Source organism: Sinocyclocheilus grahami, unplaced genomic scaffold (genome assembly GCF_001515645.1).
Source record: "Sinocyclocheilus grahami isolate Dianchi unplaced genomic scaffold, SAMN03320097.WGS_v1.1 scaffold831.1, whole genome shotgun sequence".
NCBI lineage: Eukaryota > Metazoa > Chordata > Actinopteri > Cypriniformes > Cyprinidae > Sinocyclocheilus > Sinocyclocheilus grahami.
Genome location: NW_015506010.1, coordinates 552,473 through 567,974, shown reverse-complemented (window position 1 = coordinate 567,974; position 15,502 = coordinate 552,473). Strand labels below are relative to the sequence as shown.

Here is a 15,502-nt window from a genome sequence, read left to right as displayed (position 1 = left end):
CAAAAATGTTGGGACACTGTACAAATTGTGAGTAAAAAAGGAATGGAATAATTTACAAATCTCATAAACTTATATTTTATTCACAATAGAATATAGATAACATATCAAATGTTGAAAGTGAGACATTTTGAAATGTCATGCCAAATATTGGCTCATTTTGGATTTCATGAGAGCTACACATTCCAAAAAAGTTGGGACAGGTAGCAATAAGAGGCCGGAAAAGTTAAATGTACATATAAGGAACAGCTGGAGGACCAATTTGCAACTTATTAGGTCAATTGGCAACATGATTGGGTATAAAAAGAGCCTCTCAGAGTGGCAGTGTCTCTCAGAAGTCAAGATGGGCAGAGGATCACCAATTCCCCCAATGCTGCGGCGAAAAATAGTGGAGCAATATCAGAAAGGAGTTTCTCAGAGAAAAATTGCAAAGAGTTTGAAGTTATCATCATCTACAGTGCATAATATCATCCAAAGATTCAGAGAATCTGGAACAATCTCTGTGCGTAAGGGTCAAGGCCGGAAAACCATACTGGATGCCCGTGATCTTCGGGCCCTTAGACGGCACTGCATCACATACAGGAATGCTACTGTAATGGAAATCACAACATGGGCTCAGGAATACTTCCAGAAAACATTGTCGGTGAACACAATCCACCGTGCCATTCGCCGTTGCCGGCTAAAACTCTATAGGTCAAAAAAGAAGCCATATCTAAACATGATCCAGAAGCGCAGGTGTTTTCTCTGGGCCAAGGCTCATTTAAAATGGACTGTGGCAAAGTGGAAAACTGTTCTGTGGTCAGACGAATCAAAATTTGAAGTTCTTTTTGGAAAACTGGGACGCCATGTCATCCGGACTTAAGAGGACAAGGACAACCCAAGTTGTTATCAGCGCTCAGTTCAGAAGCCTGCATCTCTGATGGTATGGGGTTGCATGAGTGCGTGTGGCATGGGCAGCTTACACATCTGGAAAGGCACCATCAATGCTGAAAGGTATATCCAAGTTCTAGAACAACATATGCTCCCATCCAGACGTCGTCTCTTTCAGGGAAGACCTTGCATTTTCCAACATGACAATGCCAGACCACATACTGCATCAATTACAACATCATGGCTGCGTAGAAGGATCCGGGTACTGAAATGGCCAGCCTGCAGTCCAGATCTTTCACCCATAGAAAACATTTGGCGCATCATAAAGAGGAAGATGTGACAAAGAAGACCTAAGACAGTTGAGCAACTAGAAGCTTGTATTAGACAAGAATGGGACAACATTCCTATTCTTAAACTTGAGCAACTTGTCTCCTCAGTCCCCAGACGTTTGCAGACTGTTATTAAAAAGAAGAGGGGATGCCACACAGTGGTAAACATGGCCTTGTCCCAACTTTTTTGAGATGTGTTGATGCCATGAAATTTAAAATCAACTTATTTTTCCCTTAAAATGATACATTTTCTCAGTTTAAACATTTGATATGTCATCTATGTTGTATTCTGAATAAAATATTGAAATTTGAAACTTCCACATCATTGCATTCTGTTTTTATTCACAATTTGTACAGTGTCCCAACTTTTTTGGAATTGGGTTTGTACCATAAATGTGTCATAAAATAGTCCATATCACTTGAACAGTATATTTGAAGTCTTCTGAAGCTATACAATAGATTGATTAAGGAACAGAGTGAAATTTAAATCATCATTCACTATTAACCATCACCGACAGCTCTCAAATCAAATATGGCACAAGTTATGAGACCCTCAATGACGTTTGATTCTACTTTAATGCAACCTCATGTCCATATTTCATTTGAGAGTCTCTTTCAGGTCTGCTCATGATGCAGCCAAAGATTTGGAATTAAGTGCACAAGTCACATTCTGTATACTATATTCGTAACGCTTCTTCTGTGCCTTTTTGTAGCTTGACAGTCCATGGTCACTTATATGAAAATGATGACTCTTAAAAAATCTATTTTATGTTCCATGGAAAAAACAACAGCATACAGGTTTGAAGCGGGTGAGTAAATAGTGCCAGAATTGTCATTTTTAGGTGAACTAGTGTTGGGTCCAAGTCCACCTTGTCGAGTCGAGTCCAATTGAGTCTTTTGAGTGGGAGACATTTTTTAAGTTGTTCCTTTTTTATCTTTCACATTAAACATGATGTGGATTCATCTGTACTAAGAAAAATTTCCAGTCCAAAATATCTGTGTGAAGTCCGAGTACAACTCTACCCGAGTCCAAGTACCCTAACTCTAGGGTGAACTATTCCTTAAAAGAAAAGAAAATAAGCCAGAATTTCATTGTACTTACTTCTGGTAAGGGTGTCATTTATTCTGAAGCTGCAAAGAACCTTGTCCACATTTCTTGCATGAAGGAATCCATTTCCTCTCACGACGACTTGGAACGCCTCTTTAAAACAGAAAGTTCACACATCACAATGTTAAATCGTGTGGCGAATTTTGAAAGACAGTTACATTAAAACAAATCAGAACCATAAATGTACAAGAACACTTGTAAATGTACAAGAAGATTTATTGTCTAAAGAAATATAAAAGCATTGTTTGTTTTTTTCATATTAGCAAAATTTCTGCAAAATTTTGTGAGCGAAAAGGTCCATTGTCTATTGTCAATAGTACGGTAACTGTATGAAGCACAACTCATATCAAAGTCACTTTCAAACTAAACAGCTTTCTGCTGGTCAACATGGCAAATTCACATATTCTATATATTTTTCTATCCATATTTTGATGGATACACTGTACGTAATTCCAGATTGTGAGGATTCCTATTTAAATTAGTGGATTTTGTGAAAATATGGACTCTTGAATTTTTTGCATGGCACTGACAAATCCATTGACCTGAACAACTTAATTAAACTTAACTAAATAGTGTATAATGAATTTAAAAATGTTTAAAAAATTTAATTGAAGTGCCTTTTTAAAGTTCCAACAGTACATTTTTGGTATTTTAGCCTCTTTAGCATATTTAAGTGATGCATTATATAAATCCACTGTCTTTTTAAGTTCAAGGTGTGTGATTGTGTAAGGTATGTAATGTAAATAGCATGTTTGTTCAAACACTAACAAACCTCACTTCTGGGCTTTTGATCAAATGACGACGTTTTGTATTACATTATTATCAATCCCATTACTCTGGAGGACAGTTTGCTACTGCTGAACATCTCACATCGGTTGATCTAGTGAGAAATGTACTCACCTCCAGCACAGATACTGGATGGTTCTGCAGCAAGGATTTCTATACATGATTTCTTCAAGATCTGATGGATACAAAGAGTAAAATTCAGCAGGTGAACTAGCTGACCTAGCAAAGCTAAATGACCACTCAATTCCATGCGCTTAAAGGGACAGTTCACCCAAAAATGACAATTCTGTCATCATTTACTCACCCTCAAGTTGTTCCAAACCTGTATGCATTTCTTTCTTCTGCTGAACACAAAATAAGATATTTTGAAGAATGCAAACAGCTGCTGGTAGCCATTGACTTCCATAGTATGGAAAAACTAAAAATACAGTGGAAGGCAATGGGGACCATAAACTGTTTGCTTACCAACATTCTTCAAAATATATTTCTTTATGTTCAAAAGAAGAACATACATGTTTGAAACAACTCAAAGGTGAGTAAAACATGGCAGAATTGTCATTTTGGGGTGAATGACCCCTTTAAATTAATCAAACAAATGAAAATAGCAAATGGAGACGATATTTTTTTAAGTTAAAAATCCACCAATCATAGGAACACTTCTCCTGCATGTGCCTCGGCTTGTTTTTGTTTTGAACAGCACATCTGTTTTCTCCGTCTCTTTCCTCTCATCCTGGAAACAGCCGTCATCGGCCATACCAGCACCTATGTGTGGTGAGCTTGTTTTGATCTACATGTCTACCGCCTTCCTCTGTCATCTATGGAAATATGCTTTCAGAACCCAAGGTCCCTGCTGATTTACGACACTCTTCTCCTGAGCTTCGGCCGAGATCTTTCAGCATGCCACTAATTGACAGCAGATGGATGCCAGCTGAACTGACCCCAGTCTCAGCTCACGAAACAATCAACCTCTGCATGGGCCAGACAAGGCTTTACCCAAATATCCCCTCTTTTCTTCCACCTCGGCTTCGGAGCTAAAAAAATATAAATGATTAGCTTTCATTGCAAAAAGAAAGGAGACGTTGAAAAGGCTTTGAATGTGTTTGGACAGACTCCAGCGGACCGTGGGATCAAAGCGGTCCAGGCAGGGCATGGCAGGTCTCTCTGATACTGGAGACAATCAAGCATCTTCAGACGGGACTGAATGAATATTCTTGTTTGTTGTTCTTCACTTCTGTGTTTTTCTTAAATTCTTCTGTTGTTTTTTCATTAAAAGGCTGTTTCTTAGGGTAATTTTTACCCAGGAGCTCAAGCTTTGTCTGGTTGGCGTGGCTGTGTTTGCCCCTGCTGGTAGATACTGTAACTAAAGCATCTGAAAAGCATCTTTCTCCACTGATGGCCATGCAAATTATTGGTTGATGGATACTGATTTTGTGGTGGTCGCTGTCTTAGACAGCAGGGTGGTCAATGGTCAATATAAAGCCTATATATATGATATCACTCTCTTTACTTTAAAAATAGTAAAAACACTTGCATAACAATTGCTGAAATGTATATTTATTTTACATAATATTTACTAAATTAAAAATAAATCATTTGAAAATGAATTATATGAAGAAAAACTAAAAACTTGAAATAAACCAGTAGTGCACTCAGTAATATGGTAAATCCTTGCGAACTGGGAACAATATATATATTTTTAAATGTGTAATAATCATATATATATATATATCTATATATATATATATATAGATATATATATATATATGATTATTACACATTTTCAAAATATTTTAATGCAAATTTACTGAATTATGATAGTAGATTATCTGATATACTGTATTTAATTAATATAAAATATAATTTATATTCAAACTACTATTAAACCGAGACAGTAAACTAATGAAGACGGAGAATGGGAGATCTGACACTCAGGCTCTGATGTTCTCAGTGCAGTCAAAATAAGAGTCTCATTTCCAACACATCGGCCAAACAGAAAGAAAAAAAGAACATTGGCCCACATATTGACCTTTGGTGATATATCAGTTGACCACTAACTCAAAATATTTAAAATAGCAAACTACTGGTTCTGATAGATATGGGTGTCTAGATATTAGAGACTTTTCTGAAACTGGTCAAATTTAATTGAATTTAAATAAGAATTTATTTAATTCAGCAGAAAGAAAGCAATGCGTAGAGAGTACATTAATGAGTGATGAAGTTTCCCTGTAAAAAAATCACCTAATTTAAATTTAAAAGTTAAGTTTAATTGCTTAAACAAAATTGCTTTATTTAAAATATTAAATAAAATCAATGTGGGACCAACATTACAACCCGCAGGGATGCGTTTTAATTGTTCAACTACTTTCAAATTGAATTAATGCTGAAAAAGAACCTTGACAAATAATAAAATTGAGTTAAATTAATGGAAACAATCATAATAATATTTGTTTTATATAATGATTAAAGTCTGATTTTTCTTACAACACAATTTTTCATATAGAATGTCACAGTCTTCAGCTGGTGTCTCCCTCGTTACCCTTTTCATTTGTCTCCCTATTTATTCTGCAGTCCTGTGCTGATCCGTTGTTTGTCGTCAAGTATGCTCATGGCGTGTATTATGTCTGCCCGTATTGTTGTCCCTGCGCTGCCTGCATGCTTGCCTGTTTTCCCCCTCGGGTTAGTTATTGTTTTGTTTCATTTTATTATTAAATAATCCTTTCTTCCTGCAACTTGAATCAGGGAACTGATTTGAGGGAGTTTGCTGTGAAGTTCAGGAGTGCTGCACAGGGGGACTACAACGATGCGGCTCTCAAGGAACTATTCAACTATGCCCTTGATGAGCCCATCAACATTTGGAAGAGGTTCGGCACGGAGCACCTTTCTTTTGGGGTGTTTGTGGACTTTCTAGCCCACAAGGAGAGACAGTCAGTTCCTGAGCCTATTCACAAGATGGCTGCCAGTCCGGAACCTCTTCACTGGGTGGGCCCAAGCCGTTTGAGACTGGCTTCCAGGTTGGTGGAGCCACTGTTGATCTCAGCCAGAGCAGCTGGCATTTCTCCGGTGGGCTCAAGTCCGGTGGTCCTGGAGGACCTGACTCTGGTGGTCCCAAGTCCGGTGGTCCTGGAGGACCCGACTCTGGTGGTCTCAAGTCTGGTGGTCCTAGAGGACCTCACTCCAGTGGTCTCAGAGGTCACAACAGAGCTGCCTGATTTCACTGCTGCTGCCATAATCAAGAAGGCTGTCTTTGCCTTTCACCTCATGGCTGTTCTGCGGACATGGGCTGCTTCCGAATCCACTCATGAACTCGCTCCAGTCCGGGAGCCCTCAGAGTCCACTCATGAACCCACTCCAGTTCAGGAGCCCTCAGAGTCCACTCATGAACCCGCTTCAGTTCAGGAGCCCTCAGAGTCCACTCCAGAGCCTGCTCCAGTCCAGGAGCCTTCAGAGACCCCTCCAGAGCCCGCTCCAGTCTGGGAGCCTTCAGAAACCACTCCAGATCCCGCTTCAGTCCGGGAGCACTCAGACTCCACTCCAGTGCCCGCTTCAGTCCGGAAGCCTTCAGAGTCCACTCCAGAATCCACTCCAGTCCGGGGAGTTCTTAGAGTCTACTCCAGAGCCTACTTCTACCCATGAGTCTGCTCAACCATGGTGGTCAAGAACTCTGCCTGTGCTGCCTTGGTGGTCTACAGTGCCACCATGGTGGTCTTCAGCCCCCCCCTGCACCAATGTGGAGGTCGCCAGCGCCACCTGATCCACCATAGCCCTCTCCCATCTGCTTTGCTGTGGTGGTCATCTGCTCCACCATGGGGATCTTCAGTCATGCCTTCTCAACTGTGGTGGTCTGCTGCACCACCGTGGACGTCTTCAGCCTTCTCTGAGAGGCTGTGGTGGTCTTCAGCTCTGCCCTGGTGGGCTTCAGTTCCGCATGCTCTGTCCTGGTGGGCTTCAGCTCGGCATGCTCCGCCCTGGAGAAGTTCAGCTCCGCCTGTTCCACCCAGGCCTCCTGCTCTGCCGGCTCCACCCTGGTCACTTGCTCTGCCACAGTCTCCAGGCCCTCCTCCCCTCCACGGGCCTGGCCCACCATCCCTCCCCCTGTTCCGCCTCCTCTCCACCGCGCTCCTGGACTCTTGTTCTGTGCCCCGGACTGTGGAGCGTCTGGAATCCGCTCCTTAGAGAGGGTGTTCTGTCACAGTCTTTAGCTGGTGTGCCCAGGATGGCCACCAGAGGACACTGTGTGGTTGCACATGGCTTATGTTGTGTTTGTTTGGTGCCATGTGCTTTCTCCTGTCTATTGTCTGTCCCCTCCCATCTTGTCACCTCATTATTGTTTCAGTTGCTTCACCTGTGTCTCCCTCATTACCCTCCTCGTTTGTCTCCCTATTTATTCTCCAGGTGTCTGCAGTCCTGTGCTGATCCATTGTCATCAAGTATGCTCGTGCCATGTATTATGTCTGCTTGTATTGTTGTCTCTGGCCTGCCTGCCTGTTTTCCTCCTCTGAGTAGTTTTTGTTGTTGTTTTGTTTCATTTTATTATTAAATAACCCTTTCTTCATGCAACTTGAGTCCTCGCCTCATCTCTCCACACGCACCGTGACAGAATGCAATTTACTGTACTAAATCGTCAACAAAAACACTCACTGAACCAATGACACCTTGTAGAGCTTCAAAGCCGTCGTTTACTGGAAAGACATGATCTTTGCTGTCAGCAATCTTGGCCAGCTAAGAGAAGTGAAAAAAAGCATTACAACAAATGTATAAAGTATATTTGCTTAAACAAGTGCAAGTTTCATATACCCACCCCCCGGAGCATCATTTCTAGAAACCTTGTAACACTTTGGCAAAAGTGCCAAGATCTAGTTTTAAAGCTTACAATACCTCCAAACAACACACACACCTGAGTCTCATTGAAATCCTTCACTCCTACGCAGTACACAGAGGCACCCAGGCTGCGAGAGCGATTAGCCTGAGAGAAACACAGAGCAGAAACACTTCAGACACCTGCAAACTATTAGCCATGAACTGCTTCATCCACAGATCATGCTTTTGGCACTATGTGGCAAAGCTGAACATCTATGAAGAGGACACTGGATAATTCTGATCATTAGATGCTGAATAATGTCTTTGTTGGTTGAAGCTGAAAGTGGATGAAAACATGGGGATAAGTACACTTATTATTTCAGTGAGTGTGGCTGATATTTTGTACATAAAAAAATACATGTTGATGATTTATACTCTTTATAATAGCTCATACTGTTCTTTATTACTCATTTGTGTAACCAAAGATATGGTTATTATCGGTTGATACTGTTGTAATATTGTTACGATCTGTGTTGCAGAATGATGGAGAAAAGAGAAATGAGTGATCTAATTCCCAGCATGCAAATTAATTTATATGGGCCACCGATGACCCTGTCTTCAACTCGTGAACACCAAAGCAAACGTTGCTTTCAGTGACAACGCCCCTTATGAAAAGGAAATACGCTTAATTGTACTGAATGCGCACTAGGAGTGTACTTCAAAACGTCAAAAAAAAAAAAACTTGCAGATAATATAACATTATTGAAATAATAAATTTTTGGGTGAACCATCCCTTTAAGGTGGTCTACCTGCAACTATAACAAATTTAACCATTTCGTGCCAGCAATCTAAAACCAGTCTAAACTGTTTCTTTTTTCAGCAAGATAGTGTTTGAAATGGACCTACCCTCAGAGTTACCATAGTAAATCTGTTCGCTGGCCTAGTAGTACAAAAAAACAACAAAAAAAACAAAAACATCAGAAATATTGTAATCTCATGCAGATCAAACAACATTCACAATGACTGGTTATTTCACTAACAGATGAGGAATACATTTACCCATCTGTGAAAGATCATTTAAAAACTCAACAGTTCTATGTTTTTAGGTCCTTTTGTCAGAGTAGTGGCCAAACATAACCTTCGTGAAGGATATTTCGCGCTATTTGTCATAGCTGGGTGGGCGGTACTGATGCCAAGATGGTTCCTATTTGCTCACTCACCCGCTGAATGCCTTCATGCATAAAAGTGTCTCCACCTGGCCGCACTTTATGGAGTTCCTCCAAACCTTTCCGAATTTGGTCCCTGACAAATGCACACAATGAAAGAAAGAGAAAAGGTCGTGAAAGATACATAGATCCTTGCTGCCTCTGTGCAATGTTTTACTGTAACCACCAAACTGTAACATTGGTAACACACACACACAAGGATTCAGGAGACCTGGAGTGTAAGTTTATTCTGGATGGAGTACATTTTCAACAGCTACAGACAAACTGCACCATGAATAATATTCACGGGCACTGACAACCAACGCTTCTCTGGAAACATGGAAAAACCTTGATTGTGAGCCACATGTTGAAGTCATGGAAGTACTGTTTTAAAGGGACAGTTCACCCAAAAATGAAAACTCTGTCATAATGTACTCACCTACAAGTTGTTCCTATTTGTTGGTAACTAAACAGTTGATGGTAGCCATTGACTTCCATAGTATTTTTTTCCCCTAATACGGCTACCGGCAACTATTTGGTGACCAACATTCTGCAAAATATCTTCTTTTGTGTTTAATGGAAGAAAGAAACTCATACAGGTTTGGAATAACTTGAGAGTGAGTAAATGATGACAGAATTTTCATTTTTAGGTGAACTATCCATATAAGGATTGGAGATGATCGTCAAGACCAGGGAATGCTTCCAGAAGATGTGCCATTCTTTATGGGTCATTAACTGTCATATAACCGATTCTCACAGATTTGGCCTTCATTTTTTTGGTAACAGAGGTGTAAAACATTAATTTGTTGGTCAATACTACAGTCAAACCCCTTCCAGACTACAAAAGTGGACACAATGTGTTTGTGCTAATGGTTTGAGTTAAATCAGAAAATAATAAAGATAATGTTGATTCACTCACCTGTCTTCTGTCAGCCGCATCAAAATCTTGCCCTGATCGGAGAATACAATGAAGGACATCCGCAACTGAGGGCTAGATGCAATAACAAACATGTATGTTAGACTGATATTATTATTTCACTAAATGTCAGGTGCGCTGTAGTTATTTCTGATTGAACCACTCTTTTGAAATAACTGAAATGGCATATTATAGTTTCAAAAGCATATTTTAATTGTACAAATGTCTTTCAATGTGATCCCACATATTCCTATTCCTGCTTCACTAAAAACAATTACAGAACCTTTATTAAGCCAGATATAAAGAGATGCAACTAGTCATGTAATATTTTAGTTGAACATGTTTTAAAGGATTTTGTCATTATTTTTCATCCACATACAGTAGAAAAAGTTATGCACACTCACAGAGTTTTGTGAGACTCTGTCTTTGCCTACCTTATGAACTTATGGGCCAGATGTTCCACAAAGTTATATATTTCATTCCAGTGATGCTGCACACTTCCTGATCTGCAGGGAGAAACAGACATATTGGACGCTTATAGCTGAATATCAAGGGGACGATAAAGAATCACAAGCTGAGAGGAATAGCTGAAGTTTGAGATTTACAGCTGTGTGAAAACGATTTTTTTTAAAGCAGCAGTTCAAAAAATACATTGACACATTATTATTGTCTTTAGAGGGAAATCATTCAAGAATCCAGCATCCTCCCAGAACAGCTGTCTGTCTGAATGAATGTGATGCCAGCTGTCAATATTCCACTGACTTTTTAATTAAAGCTAAAAATCAACAATCTTGATAATGTTATATTACAGTAATGCATGCAAAACTTAACAGTGGAATCTGACTTAAAAAATATATATTTTGAAAAATCATACTTTCTCATTAGTTGTTGCCATCTATCTATATTTCAGTTTACATTAGGTTGACCTTTATGCAGGATTCTGAGCAGGAGAAATTGAATTTATTACTGTCACAGAAAATAACGCAAGTCATATCTGTGAAATCCCCCTGTGAATTACCGTATGCACTTTCCAACACTGCATATAAGAGAGAGCAGTTTAAGACAAACTCTGTAATATTTGAATTGTGTAGTATCCCATTTATAAAAGCAATAAGGTACTCAAGGCATGCTGTATTGTATATGTATGATTTGGCACATTTCAAATCACATAAGCTTATCTTCACAAAATGGCACAGCAACACTTTTGTAGATACATTCATATGTGATATGATTTGAAAGCAACAATTACACTTAAAAAACAATCAGGCATTGTTTAATGATAGAACTTCAGTAATTAGAACTAAAATGGACAACCATGTATAAATGAAAATGAATGCATATTTGTCATATTAAATAGAATTGACAGAATTATGGGCTGTTGGTTGTGAGACATTATTGGTCATTCAGTGTTCAACAATAATGCTGATAGGATAGATTGCAGCGGCTTCGTAAGCTTATCTTCACAAAATGGCACAGCAACACTTTTGTAGATATATTCATATGTGATATGATTTGAAAGCAACAATTACACTTAAAAAACAATCAGGCATTGTTTAATTATAGAACTTCAGTAATTAGAACTAAAATGGACAACCATGTATAAATGAAAATGAATGCATATTTGTCATATTAAATAGAATTGACAGAATTATGGGCTGTTGGTTGTGAGACATTATTAGTCATTCAGTGTTCAACAATAATGCTGATAGGATAGATTGCAGCGGCTTCAGAAACCCTCCACCTTCCCCAGCTCCACCTGTATAGATCTGCTATGGGGTGATGTGATGTATATATGTGCAGCAGTAGTATTTTCTACATGCTCACAGCAGCATGTCCGTGGATGTATTGGCAGTAGCAAGTATTGGTACTTGCTCTGCTGCAGCAGCAGCAGTGTAAGCAGATCTGTTCTGTCAAGACCAAATACATTCACATAGCTATGTATATTACCATGCTATTTTTTTCTGAGAGTTGACAGAACTACTAATAACTATGTAAATGTGCTAAGGTCTGATGAGTGAATGAGGTTAATGAATATTAATTAAATTTCCTATGTACACTCAAACTGATTTGCTGAAAGCAAACGGCAAACTGTAAAAGGTGAACGCTAGCCAATTGAATTACATCTTGAGCATTAGTTCCGCCCCCTATCGAAGAAAGCAGCAATGGCTTATGCTTGTTCTTAAAGGCTAAATAATTTCAAAGTAACTCATTCATTTTGACTGTAAATATATACTGTATATACTGTATATATGGATCTTGAGTGTCTAGACGTGTCAGTCTCAGTTCTTGGATGGTGACTGTTCAATCAACTCCAACACACCTGCCTAGAAGTTTCTAGCAATCCTGAAGACCTTGATTAGCTGGTTCAGGTGTGTTTATTTCAGTTTGGAGCTAAACTCTACAGGACAGTCGCCCTCCAGGAACTGAGTTTGACACCCCTGGTCTAGATCCAAAACTGTGGACTACCTTGCACATCCATTGATATCAGTAAGAATAGTTTACTAACTGTGCTGTAAAAACACGGACAATGAAACTCTCATATGCGAAGTCTGTGCTAAACTTATTTTTAGCCTCTAAATCAATCACTGGCAAGTGAAATCTACCAGTTTGTTAGTCAATGGCTAACTACAGACAATATTAAGTTACCTTTAGTGACTTTAGTCACATATATGAGCGATTGACTTGTAGAGTATTGTATTATTGAGGAATGTAGAATTTGAAGAATGCAGAAATTGGAGTAGAAACAAAAAAATATATAATTGAAAAGCTGATATAAAAACTGCATTATGTGCATTTTAATGTTTTTATACAAATCAGTTTTTATTTGAGTGTTGATCACTGTTGGGGGTAACACATTACAATTAACGTGAGTTACATAATCAGATTAATTTTTCAAGTAACTAATAAAGTAACGCATTACTTTTAAATTTACAATGAAACATGAAGAGAGAAATTTGTGAGTGAGCTGCAGAGGCAGAGGCACTTCCTTCAGCTGGAGGCTTATTAATGTCATTTTTGGTGTAAAGGGGCCTTTACAGTTGCCAAAAATATAGCTTTGGGTTTTTTGTTATTAAAAAACAAATAAGCAAGGCATGCCCAGCCCAGGTGACAAGGTTGTGAGACATTATTAGTCATTCAGTGTTCAACAATAATGCTGATAGGATAGATTGCAGCGGCTTCAGAAACCCTCCACCTTCCCCAGCTCCACCTGTATAGATCTGCTATGGGGTGATGTGATGTATATATGTGCAGCAGTAGTATTTTCTACATGCTCACAGCAGCATGTCCGTGGATGTATTGGCAGTAGCAAGTATTGGTACTTGCTCTGCTGCAGCAGCAGCAGTGTAAGCAGATCTGTTCTGTCAAGACCAAATACATTCACATAGCTATGTATATTACCATGCTATTTTTTCTGAGAGTTGACAGAACTACTAATAACTATGTAAATGTGCTAAGGTCTGATGAGTGAATGAGGTTAATGAATATTAATTACATTTCCTATGTACACTCAAACTGATTTGCTGAAAGCAAACGGCAAACTGTAAAAGGTGAACGCTAGCCAATTGAATTACATCTTGAGCATTAGTTCCGCCCCCTACCGAAGAAAGCAGCAATGGCTTATGCTTGTTCTTAAAGGCTAAATAATTTCAAAGTAACTCATTCATTTTGACTGTAAATATATACTGTATATACTGTATATATGGATCTTGAGTGTCTAGACGTGTCAGTCTCAGTTCTTGGATGGTGACTGTTCAATCAACTCCAACACACCTGCCTAGAAGTTTCTAGCAATCCTGAAGACCTTGATTAGCTGGTTCAGGTGTGTTTATTTCAGTTTGGAGCTAAACTCTACAGGACAGTCGCCCTCCAGGAACTGAGTTTGACACCCCTGGTCTAGATCCAAAACTGTGGACTACCTTGCACATCCATTGATATCAGTAAGAATAGTTTACTAACTGTGCTGTAAAAACACGGACAATGAAACTCTCATATGCGAAGTCTGTGCTAAACTTATTTTTAGCCTCTAAATCAATCACTGGCAAGTGAAATCTACCAGTTTGTTAGTCAATGGCTAACTACAGACAATATTAAGTTACCTTTAGTGACTTTAGTCACATATATGAGCGATTGACTTGTAGAGTATTGTATTATTGAGGAATGTAGAAATTGAAGAATGCAGAAATTGGAGTAGAAACAAAAAAATATATAATTGAAAAGCTGATATAAAAACTGCATTATGTGCATTTTAATGTTTTTATACAAATCAGTTTTTATTTGAGTGTTGATCACTGTTGGGGGTAACACATTACAATTAACGTGAGTTACATAATCAGATTAATTTTTCAAGTAACTAATAAAGTAACGCATTACTTTTAAATTTACAATGAAACATGAAGAGAGAAATTTGTGAGTGAGCTGCAGAGGCAGAGGCACTTCCTTCAGCTGGAGGCTTATTAATGTCATTTTTGGTGTAAAGGGGCCTTTACAGTTGCCAAAAATATAGCTTTGGGTTTTTTGTTATTAAAAAACAAATAAGCAAGGCATGCCCAGCCCAGGTGACAAAAAGCAATGCAAAAATAATGTAATGCATTACTTTTCATAAAGAGTAACTAAGTAACGCAATTAGTTACTTTTTATGGAGTAACGCAATATTGTAATGCATTACTTTTAAAAGTACCTTTCCCCAGCCCTGGTGTTGATTATGATTATCTAAAAATAAATAGCAATTGAATTTGGACTCAACAAATGTGAATTTTTTTTTGTACTGTACCTTCTATGTGTCATGCCCCTGGACTCTTTGTGTTGTGTTTATCCTCCCCAGGTGTGCCGTGTTCCCTTTAATTAGTCATTCCTTGCACCTGTGTTTTCCCAATCACCCAGTGTTTAAAAGCCCCAGTCCTTTCAGTTAGTGTTTGTCGGTCCTCAAACGTCATTCCTTGTGTTCCAGTGTCTCCTACGTTCCCCGTGTGATCATTAAAGAATGATCACACGGGGAACGCTGCCATCCTCCAGCGTCACCGTGGTTGGAGTCTCCCTCACCTACGCCTCCAGCCTCCGATGCCCGGACTCCGCCTCGGCCCGTAGACCTAGTGGCTCCACCTCGGCTCCTAGCTCCCTCGCCTCCACCGTCACCCATCGATCCATCAGCTCCCTCATCCCTCCGACTCCGCCTTGGTTGGGCGTCGACCCGCCATCGCTACTCCTCTGGCTGTGCCTCGTCGCTCTGTCCCACCGGCTCCGTTGGGCTCCTTCCTCCTGCCAGCTCCATCTTGGTCCTCAGTCGCTCCGGCTCCGCCGCGGATCTTCAGATCTCCGGCTCCACCCTGGCCCCCCGGATCCTCGGCATTCCCCTGGCTCGTTGGCTCTCCATCTCCGCCTCGGGCACCTCCACCACCTGCTCCACCGCCGTTGGTCGGCCCCCTGGAGTCAGTGGCCATTCCTCCTCCATGGCTCCTCCCTCCGTCGGCTACACCGCGGGACGCAGTTATGGCTG

The 15,502-nt window shown here is 39.8% G+C and overlaps 1 protein-coding gene across 1 annotated transcript in view; it reads right to left on the bottom strand.

Moving 5' to 3' along the window:
- The window catches only part of LOC107562635 (anthrax toxin receptor 1-like), a 101,923-nt gene that overhangs the window by 78,415 nt on the left and 8,006 nt on the right, over positions 1-15,502 (bottom strand). Inside the window, exons 2-8 of the mRNA XM_016247308.1 lie at positions 10,443-10,514; positions 10,012-10,083; positions 9,108-9,189; positions 7,985-8,053; positions 7,729-7,809; positions 3,205-3,265; positions 2,299-2,397 (exon numbers count right to left, since the gene is read on the bottom strand). Of these exons, the coding sequence (XP_016102794.1) occupies positions 2,299-2,397; positions 3,205-3,265; positions 7,729-7,809; positions 7,985-8,053; positions 9,108-9,189; positions 10,012-10,083; positions 10,443-10,514 (536 nt within the window). The remainder of the gene's footprint in view (positions 1-2,298; positions 2,398-3,204; positions 3,266-7,728; positions 7,810-7,984; positions 8,054-9,107; positions 9,190-10,011; positions 10,084-10,442; positions 10,515-15,502) is intronic.